Raw genomic sequence first — 11092 nt, 5'->3', positions numbered from 1 at the left:
CTCCCGTAGCGTGTTCACCTTGGACTCGCACTGACCAATCAGCAGGCAGGAGCCATCACCCTCTGATTGCAGGATGCTTCAGACAAACTGGGTTATGACTAAAAAAGAGCCGCACCTCTCTATGGACCAAGACAAAACTGAGCAAGCCTGTCAGGTTTTAAACAGTTTACGCATGGCGTAATGCGGCAGAAGCTGCCTGGTCAGGGTCGTGTTCTAAGAGAAAGCCAATCTCTCAAATACACTTTGAATATCCCAGGAAGAAGGACATCTGGGATTTGATGCAAGTCCCTCACCGAGAATCATGCACTCATACACATTAAGGGTGACATGGAGACATCACACCCACCTGTAGGGTAAATCACCCTACCCACAGAGAGGCCACACACACACACACACACACACACACACACACACACACACACACACACACACACACACACAGAGTTGTGTAATCATATAACTTTGGGGACTGCTCATTCATTTCTTTGGGAAAAATGCTAATGCTAACTATTACAAACTTAACCCCCACCCAGTCCTAACCATAACTATAAGTAACCAAGCAAAATACAAGTTTTTGCATTTATAGTTTTTTCATTTTAGTCACGGATTTTTATAAAATAGAGTTTTCCCATATGGGGACCAGGAAACTAGTCCCCATTAGGTAAAAAAAATGGGTATTCATCACGTTGTGGGGACATTTGGTCCCCACAAGGTAAGGTATACCTGGACCATACACGCATGGCCACGCACACACACACAAACACACACACACACACACACACACACACACACAGCAAGCCCTGGAAGTGTGACAGCTGCCACTAGTAATACCGGCAGGAGCTGGGGTGGTTTCCTTTGACAGTGTCAATGTCTGTGCGCAGAGTTTCGCTCATTAATGCCAATACTGCAGCTGTCTACTGCAGAAGTGGCACGTTTCATAACATCACTATCACTGTACAGCAGGCGCTTTCGGGTATGTCTTAGGGAAATGTTATTTTAGAATAAATGTCTGCCCGCATGTAATACCCAGCTTCATCACGGTGATTGTTACCTCCGTTAAGAAAGTTTGTACCCCTCCTGCGGGCGAAAAATCTGAAGCAGAGGACGGACTCAAGAATGCCATCATCCCGTCAATTAAAACGAAGGGGGGGGGGGGGGCAGAGGTATGCGCGCTCAGCTCTAATTAAAACCAAAATAATCCACAGCGATGCAGCTTGTGTAATGCCGCTGAAAGAGCCGACAGGCAGACACTGCAAACAGACAGACCGCAGACGCGCACTGCAGGGAGATACAGCTCTGATTGATGAGCGTCCACTGCGGCTGAGTAGATGTATCAGTGGGGTCCAGTCCAGGCCTGGCCCAGTCCCAGCTACCAGCAGCAAGCACCACACAGCTGCTTGATAAAGGGTCGCAAAAAAAACCACAGGAGCTGCAGTTCAAGGACAGAGCGGCCTCTTTAAAAGGGAAACAATGCGGCGATTCTGCATGGTCTGGAACGGCGGCCACGTACCGTGGAGATCTGCAGCTCCAGCTCTGTGTGGTGACCTTCACTGGGGGTAAATGCTGTGGCAAGATGTATTTCAGTAATTGTTTATTATAACACATTTACATTTTAATTACAGATTCCATTTTTCCTGTTAAATAAATCACACAGAGTAAAATTGGTTTAGTAACAATATTTATTATAAAATGGTACTTTGTTACAGAAATAGTTATTCTCATACAGATTTCCAGACAATCAAATATATTTGAAGTACTTCCCGACATGCTTTATATGATTATTCACTGTTTCCAAAAGTACAACGTCGTATTCAGGATTTGGTGCAAAGAAAATATACTGAACAGAGCAACTGAACACTGACACAAAATAGAGAACAATTTTCAAATATCTGAAGGCATCGCACAATTCCAAGAATCCTGTGAGAGTTTAAGGCCATTTTGTTTTTTGAAGATACACTTCTCACAAAACAAACAAACAAACAAAAAAAACTGATGCATGTTCTTGTCAAAGTGCCCATGCAACACGTGAGTGTTATGTGAGAATATGGCAGGCAGACATTAAATCATTTGGATCTTCAGTAAACAAAGTCGACGTTCAGGTGCTGCACCAAAACGCAGTCGCCCCATTGGCTCACATGTGATCACATGTCACTGGGCTTGGCATCACAGGGAGAGTCACATGACACTGTAAGAAAACAGCATGTTTCTCCATAAAGAGCAGTAGCTCTGTTCATGCCAGTTCATGCAGGCAAACAATATCCAATATTACACTGAAAGACATCTCTGGTTCTCTTATGGTCAAAGTGTAAAAAAGTCACCTCAGGTGTGCTGCCTTTTTGCAAAAGTACTGAATGATGACATAATAATAAAATACTTTAAAATGGCATGTGTGTGTGTTTAAGACTGGTGGTGATCAATACCCAGATTTCTTATCTGAGTAGAAAGAGTGATGACTGAGACAGTGAGTTTCCAATCTTTCAGACAGCTTCTCTCCCGATTACTAACTTCAACCCGTATTTAATTAAAAGAGTTTCATTAAAAGTCCTCAGTGGGATGACCTTCTTGCTCCTTGCATGGTTCCCAGAGGAAGTTCTTCCTGGAAACCAACCACCATCTCTTGATGTGTACTGTACATTGGTTTTCATGTAAAAGCACAACAATCCAGTTATGCCTGGCTCTAGTGAATGATGACGGTCACCGGACCGCTGTGACAGAGGACACTGTCCCTACTGCACTGCAGAGTGCACAGCTCTGAGTCCACTGGCCATTTTAATCAAACGCGCTGTTACAAATGTGAAATCACTATTCACTTCCTGTAGTTTTATCTGTTCAATTTTCCACCTCAGTGTTTTCGGGGCTAAGTGTTGCTGGACCTCAGGTGAGATTTCAAACTGTGCATAGATATATGAGGACCATGTCAATTTGCAGATCAACACGTCATACCACTGAAAATGTCCAAACAAAACTTCAGTTACCCATGCCTCGACATTTATGTTAAAAACGCGGTGCGCGAGCGTACGTTAACGAAAGCGTGTATGTCCCCACTTGGCGCCAGCCAGCCCGGTGGAAAATCACCCTCGTGTCAAGGCAGTTAAGAGAGCAGCTAACGAGCTTTCAGAAGGACGTAAGGAGGCCGTGAGGGCAGAGGACCCTGGCGACCGGCTGATTGCCACGGGGCCCGCCAAAGCGACACGCCGGCAGTGGAGATATCACAAACTTCAGCATTATAAAAGTATCCAACTTTAAAAATGCTCATCGACATGTAAACATTGAGAGAGAGAGGAAAAGCATTCCCAGAGTTATTTACAACAGTCGCAGGGTTGCAGGTGCTGTCTGGACGTTTTGGGCTCTCCCGCGGAGGCTTACAGGAGGACCCACGTCCAGCTCTGTGACAGAAGAACTCGAAAAGGAAGTAAACATGTCCACTGTTCCTCCCCCCATTCTGAGGGACACCATCTCCCAAGGATGGGAGACCCCAAAAATATGTGTAGGTGTGTGTGTGCACATGTGTGTTTGTGTGTGTGTGTGTGTGTGTGTGTGGCCGGACACGATCACCCATTAGATCTGAGTCTGCAGGGGGTGTCCTGGTGGGGTGTAAGGGGGGGGTGCGGGGGAGGGCTTGATCCCCCGGGTCTTCATGTAGGACAGGAACTGGTCGGGAATCTCCGCCAGCACATCCTTGGCCAGCCGGGCCATGCTGAGGACATGGTTCCCCGTCCGGTCGACGTAATCCCGGAATGGGACAAACTGCAGGAGAAAGAGAAGGGGTACAGGGTGAGGGGTCCCCTATGGGAGGTCCCTAAAGCCAGCGGCTCACCGAAGCCCAAGGGGCCGAGGACGTGCCCACAGGCGGAGGCCAACAGGGACGAGCCCCATGCCCATCTTCACAGAGAGTGGATGTGGGCCTTAACTGCCTGACAGTATCACAGACCACCGCAGGCTGCCATGTGACTTAAACCTCACCGACTCTTTTCTGTTGAGCACCGTGAGGAATCCCAGACATGCGGTGCAATGGACTTATGATGATAACAAGGCTGGTGTCTAACAGGCCACTTTAAGGTAATGATCCAGGTCCCATCATACACCTCCACCTTCTGTCCTAATGATGGCCACCCCCACCTCGTCTGTGTGCCCCACAACTCCCCCACCCCTCACCTCCCCATCTGTGTGCCCCCCATGCCCCACCTTGCCATCTGTATGACCCCAAATTCCCCCACCCTGTCTAAGTGCCCCCCTATCCCTCCATCTGTGCCCCAACTCATGCCCCACCTCGCCATCTGTGTGCCCCCTCAGTTCCTATGTGAAAGATGTGAAAAGATGCAGGAGATGGTAAGATGTTCATAGGAGGAGCCGCTGAGGCCCATTTGGCCTGGGGTTCAAGGTGCTGGTGTGTGTATCACAGCCCCCCCATTACAGGCATCGTCACTGACAGTGTACATTGCTACACTGTCACTGGCAGTTTACTCTGTTACATTGTCACAGGCAGTTTACACTGTTACATTGTCACAGGCCATTTACACTGCTCCCTAAAATAACAAGTTGTCCACCATCTAGAGCAGAGCGTTAGTGCTAATGATTATCTATCCCCCAGCCCTGCTTTGAGCTCATGTTGCATCTGTTTTTCCCCCTGATTGCTACCAAACGGTGCTGGCTAACCCACAGCACTCTGTACTGCTCAATTACAGCGACAGCAAAAATGTTTCAGAAGCTGGACCAAAGAGAGTCTCATTAGCTGACAGTCCAGTTTCTCAGGGCAAATTGTGTCAAAGATTAGAGGAGCTTTGATTTTTTTTCCTCAGTCTTTTTTTCCAGGCTGTATGCGACAGCTTCAAACCATGGCATTCGTCACAGCTCCTCGCTTAAAGTCTCCTACGGGAAACCTGGCCAGACAGATGTCTCACCTGAACAATGTCCCTCTCTGCGTATCTTCCTCTCGACGACACCCTGACTTCGTCTCCGTCCAGCTCCACCATGGCTATAAGGAAGCAAAGATCGTGTTTCACTAATAATGGGTGACAGGTGTGGAAAATCGCAAAGATAATCATTCCCACAGTAATGATCCCTGTGTCTAACGTTAATATATCTGGGCGTGTCCTGTAAAACACACATATTCTACTAAATGCAAATGTACTCAAGGTGATATATACCATATAACCATGCCAGCATCATAAAGACTTTATAATACAGCTTTTATCATTTAATTGCCTGCAGGACTGATTCTGCTTATTAGACAGATAATTGCAAGCTGAGCCAGTACTCTGAGTAAGTACTCTTCAAGCATAGAGGGGAAGAGGCTGGATTTATGAGCCACAGGGCATCTAATTATGAAAAATACTGCAGCACAACTCAGACAGTTAATACAGACAAACAGTGAGGGAGAGGCACTGGGAGCAGGTTTCTGGACAGCAAGGAGGAGAGAGATACAGGACGCAGGACTAGGGCACTTATGCGGTAGCAAGTTCCACAAAGCCACTCTGAGCCCCAACCATATGCAGCCTTACCATCGAATTCTGCTGGTCCAACTCCAACAATGATGAGGGACATTGGCAGGGAGGCAGCCTGTGGACAAGGGGGGACAGAGGGACACCGTGTGCTCAGTGAGGACAGCATAGACCGTATCGCCGGAAGAGGCCTGTACTGCCCCCTACAGGGCGGAGTCTGTGCTTGCAGGTTGGCACGAGCTAAGCCTCCTAACGCTTTATTAATGACGTCTGCCTCTGGATGTGGGACAGCGACTGCCCTCGCACCCTCACACTTCATTTTGCAAACTGCACTTTACGGGAGACTGCCAAAAGGTGGGTGAATGATGAACGAGCTCATCACGACGTGCTCTGCAGATCTTCCTCGAAGAACGTGGACAGCTGGCCCTCTTCAAGCATCCCAGGTTCTGCCAGAGGCCTGCTCTCTGACCCGAGTCACTATCAGGTACCCCAATGCGTTCCAGTATTTTACTCATGCATTGCACGTGTGTACGCTGATACTCATACGCAAGTCAGGGATCTACTCTCCGGACAGGAGAAGCGACAGCTTTAAATGTGCTGGAGAAGGTTTTCCTTCAGATACCATGCATGTCACAAAGGTTGAGCCCTCATAACTCTCTAACCGCAAGCATCCTGTTGAGAAAACAGCCATGAACATATGTGATTTTAAAGAGAAGAACCTCATACATTGACGATGGCCTCCTTGGCCTGTGCCATGTCTGAGATGACTCCGTCCGTGATGATGAGGAGCACGAAGTACTGGGAGCCATCTTTCACGGATGCTGCATACCTGGGAGGGTGGGAGAGAAACACAGGCTCATCCGACAGCATTTACAGCCGCAAATGGGCCACCCGGAACCCTACACCGCTTTGCACTTCACTGACATCGCAAGCTGTCATCGCCGTCCACTTAAATGCTTGTGAAATTTAAAGCGATGCTCCCGCTGCTTACAGGACTGAGATGATTCTGCCTGCACTGCCAGGCTGAAGCCTGTTAAAAAGGAGCGAAGGACTGATCACTGCTGAGTGAACATCTCTCCACCTTATATGTACATGGCCATGGACTCTTGACATCACCAGGAAGCAGGTGAGATGGTGCTCTCCCAAGGTGAGAAACATATTAACCTACAACGCGAGGGGAATGCAAACATCCTCATCAACAAGGACAACGCAGCAGAGAGCTCCTGAGTGTGGTCTACTCATGATATTGGATGATCCTGACGACCTCACAAGTCGAACACTAGCAGTAAAAGATTTAGGAGGAACTACGCCTGGGGGACCATCGAGCTAAAGTCAGAGTAACATTCAGAAGAAAGAGACGGGACTGGCACTGCCTGCAATGTGGATGCCGCTAGGGAAGGTCCAAACGGCTTTGAGGACCCAGCTGTCTGGTGAATGTGTCAGCTTGTTATGGTCTGGCCTTCTGTGAGAACAATGCTGGCTGGGAACATGGGGGATGGGACGTTTGCTGAAGATACGGTCGTCATGATGTCAGCAGTGGGTTAGTCAGTGGGTATGAAGGTGTGTTGACACATGAGGCGGCTGTTAGAGTAGGCGGATGGGGGCTCGCGGGGTGACTGCAGCTATGCTGAGACGCCCCGCCCCCGAGACGTCTGACCATGCGACTGCTTCTCTTTCCTCTGTTCTGGTGTGGCCTGGTCTTCAGCCACACTGACATCACCGCATCTCTAAGCGTGAAGCCTGCTGGAGCCCCCAGCAGCTACACAAGCTCCACCCACATCCAGCAGCTCTGCCCACTGTCACATGACAGGAACCCATCGGGCCAAGTGACAAGATGAATGGCTGTGCATCTATGTCATGTGTAACAAACTAATACTACTTCTTTCACAATTTATTCCAGGCTAAGATGACTGGGATTCTGCTCATTTGTAATTGTGCAATTTACAATTTGTTACACCGAACTAAGTTCATGACTAATAAAGCTTTGGGGGGGAGGCTTGAGGGACACATTTCCAGGCAACTGACGTCTCACGATCTAAAGGGTGATCATCCTCGAGGATACAGGCCAGAAGACCATCTGCTTCAGTGTGTAATGAGGGCACCCAATGTGATCCCCGTCCTGGAGAACAGCAACACCCTGATCTGCTCCGCTTGGCACCATGCCTGCGGATACAGTCTTTCCAATAACGCCATGTGGCATGCCTCCCCCCCCCATATAGACCCCCCAAGGGAAAAAGAGCACCAGGCAGGATGGACGGCATGCTCTGAGGGTCAGTAAGCTTCATCCTCTCTAACTCCCTCCAGACCTGGGGAAGGTCCCACTGTCTTGCTCCACTGATCTGCTCTGTATGGATGTGATGACAGAAAAGCTCCCACCGGACTTGAACTGAAGTGTTTGGAGGTCAGAGGTCAGAGGTTGGTGGTGATTGCCCAGGGTCAGCCCGCCTACCTGGCAACGTGGTTGATGACGGGGGAGAAGTTTGTGGGCCCGTACAGCTGCACGGACTTTAAGCTCTGGTAGTACGCCTCCATGACCCCGTTGATGCCGTTGCAGTAGGGGTTCTGGGGGTTCCCATTCTGCGGAACAGTGCACAGATCACAGAGGTGGCAGCTTAGGGTTAGAGTTAGGCTGTATGTTAGGCAGACAGCGCATTGCACACATTGGACGCTCCAGTGACTTTGCTCAGCGCATTAGTGTTTAAATGATTCCTCAGGCTCACCTAGGACCCTGGCTTGCCTTAAAGGGGCAGGGCAGGACCCTGTTGGCCTTAAAGGGGAAATGTAGGTCCATGGTTCATGCTGGCCTTAAAGGGGTAGTGCAGAACCCTGTTAACCTTAGAGAGGAAGAGTAAGACTCCACTGGCTTTGAAGTCGCAGCACAGGACCCCGCCGGTATTACAGGGGCAGAGCAGAACCCCTCTGGACTTTAACGGGCCAAATAGGACCCAGCCAGCCTTAAAGGGGCAGTGCAGGACCCCACCACCTTTAAAGGGTCAGCTCCTGCGGACCTGCGCTATGTACGGCTTTGGGTCTGTTGTCAGTAAAAAACACGGGGAGCAATGTGTGAGAAACCACTTGTAATTGTTGAGGGCTAGCAAGAGCACGAGAACAACAGAGAACCCATAAAAAGAGCAGCAGGACAAGCAGGGCTGGGGAAGAAGATGAGGGCAGTGTGAATATTTCATTAAAATGCTCCCTTAAAAGGGGTGGTGCTGCTCACACCAAAATAGCGGACAGCATAAAATCTAGAATTGCACTCAGCTGTGTACTCAGTGCCCCAATAAAATGATTTCCTACAAGGAAGGCCATAATAAGTAATTACTCTCGTAATGAACCGCATGGCATGTGGTGAGTCATCTCAGGTTGGGGTATTATGGGATGTCATGGAATTATATAGACAGACAAACCTCCCTCACGCAATTCCTGCAAGTCAGTCTCACTGGTGAAAGTAAACTACTGAGAAACACACAAGCAGGCGTGATGAGCTCACACTCCCAAATCCAAGATCTGCCGCAACAGGAAGGAGGCCCGTTTTAACGAGACGACAGCCATCGCTGCTCACATCCACATCCGGACCCTGAGTTGGCCATGCATGGGAAGGAAGCAGTGACACCCCAGATCTGGACCAGATTCTGCCCAGAGGATTGTGGGTAGGAGTGCTGGCTCACCAGGGCGAACTCGTGGGAGACCCTGCCATCAGGAGGAAGCTTGGCACCGAAGCCCAGCGCGGGAAACATCTTGTCGCTGTCGTAGTCCTGGATGATTTCACCCACGGCCTTGAGCGCCATGCCGTAGGCGTTCAAGTGGTACGGGCTCATGTAGTGTAGGGAGGTGGGCTGGGCCGGGTTCCCTGCACCACAAGTAGACAGAGTGGTGTCAGCTGTCTGCTGGACCTCATCTTCACAGTTAAGGCATCACCCCTCCTGACATGATATGATCTGAGAAACAGGCATCAGCCACCAGGATCCAGGCTGAGCTGCCGTCTCCTGCTGACCCATTACGGTTAAAGCGGGGATAAACAAAATCCAAGCGTGAAACGGCGATTAACGCTCCATTTTCAGCGTGAGGCTGTTATCTCACCACCAGGGTAAAGCCATCCTCATAAAGCAGGATAACAGGACGGCAACTCAATTACACCCCCAGTTCCTGTAATGCCTTCCACCTAATTATGGAGAATGATGGTAATAACATTACTGGCTGTGCACAATCTAATAAAGTCTGACTGAATATTACCCTTACTGTATGCACTTGAACCTTGGGGGCTGGTGGGAGGGCACTGCAGAAAGCAGATCTAGTCACTGTCATAATCACCATATGCATTATATGATGCTTTTTATTGTGCTATATTCTTGTACAGGGGTGATAATAAAGGACCTGGAGCTGCTTGTGCAGTTATCTTATTGGTCCTCAGACCACTGATGGTTATCTTACAGATAAGCATCATACTCACCATTAGATGCTGTGAAGTCAATGGCCACGGTGAAATTGATCTGCGTCCTGAAACAAAGGAGAAACATCCTTCAAGATGTGCCAGACAAACAGAGAAATTAGTTAATGACATGCTGAAATACAGGCACAACGAAGGAGAGACTGAACGACATGCTGAAATACAGGCACAACGAAGGAGAGACTGAACGACATGCTGAAATACAGGCACAACGAAGGAGAGACTGAACGACATGCTGAAATACAGGCACAACGAAGGAGAGACTGAACGACATGCTGAAATACAGGCACAACGAAGGAGAGACTGAACGACATGCTGAAATACAGGCACAACGAAGGAGAGACTGAACGACATGCTGAAATACAGGCACAACGAAGGAGAGACTGAACGACATGCTGAAATACAGGCACAACGAAGGAGAGACTGAACGACATGCTGAAATACAGGCACAACGAAGGAGAGACTGAACGACATGCTGAAATACAGGCACAACGAAGGAGAGACTGAACGACATGCTGAAATACAGGCACAACGAAGGAGTGAGTGAACAATATGGCTAAATACAGACAAAACAAAGGAGCGGGTGAAGGACAAGCTGAGGTGCAGAAAAAAGGAGTGAATGACATGCTGAAATGCAGACAAAACAAAAGAGTGAATGACACTGGAATAAATACAAAATGGAGTGAGTGAACGACATGCTGAAATGCAGGAAAAAGGAGTGAATGACATGCTGAAATGCAGACAAAACAAAAGAGTGAATGACACTGGAATAAATACAAAATGGAGCGAGTGAACGACATGCTGAAATGCAGGAAAAAGGAGTGAATGACAGGCTGAAATGCAGACAAAACAAAGGAGTGAATGACACTGAAATGAATACAAAATGGAGTGAACGACATGCTGAAAAACAGACAAAACGAAGGAGTGAACATAAAATAAGAGCCAGCTACACCTCTCTCTTGCTCTGTCTCGAGTTCACTTTCTATCTCTCAGTAATCCCTGCAGTTAAGATGACAGCAGACCAGGAGGGATTTTACCATCCAGTTAATAGATAAGGGTTGGGGGGAGGGGCCCTGGAGAGGGGGAGGGAGGAGCGGATGCTGGGATTTCCATGGGAGCCCCCACACTCATGTCTCAGTAGAGTCAAGACAGATCTTCATGGATGAAGGAATATTTTCCTTACACATGATACAATGGCACTCCA

General features: G+C 48.6%; 1 protein-coding gene across 2 annotated transcripts in view; it reads right to left on the bottom strand.

Annotated features, from left to right (window-relative positions):
- Positions 1 to 1661: 1661 nt before the first annotated feature.
- Positions 1662 to 11092, bottom strand: part of LOC111853383 (copine-8) — a 52734-nt gene continuing 43303 nt past the window's right edge. For both annotated transcript variants that reach the window (XM_072709060.1, XM_023830194.2), the window contains exons 15-21: positions 9892 to 9938; positions 9110 to 9291; positions 7891 to 8018; positions 6168 to 6270; positions 5502 to 5559; positions 4902 to 4975; positions 1662 to 3747 (exon numbers count right to left, since the gene is read on the bottom strand). In XM_072709060.1, the coding sequence (XP_072565161.1) occupies positions 3559 to 3747; positions 4902 to 4975; positions 5502 to 5559; positions 6168 to 6270; positions 7891 to 8018; positions 9110 to 9291; positions 9892 to 9938 (781 nt within the window). In that variant the 3' untranslated portion in view covers positions 1662 to 3558. The remainder of the gene's footprint in view (positions 3748 to 4901; positions 4976 to 5501; positions 5560 to 6167; positions 6271 to 7890; positions 8019 to 9109; positions 9292 to 9891; positions 9939 to 11092) is intronic.

The sequence above is a fragment of the Paramormyrops kingsleyae genome, chromosome 1 (assembly GCF_048594095.1).
Source record: "Paramormyrops kingsleyae isolate MSU_618 chromosome 1, PKINGS_0.4, whole genome shotgun sequence".
Taxonomy (NCBI): domain Eukaryota; kingdom Metazoa; phylum Chordata; class Actinopteri; order Osteoglossiformes; family Mormyridae; genus Paramormyrops; species Paramormyrops kingsleyae.
Note: the sequence above shows the minus strand (reverse complement) of the source record. Positions and strands in the feature narration are given on the sequence as shown.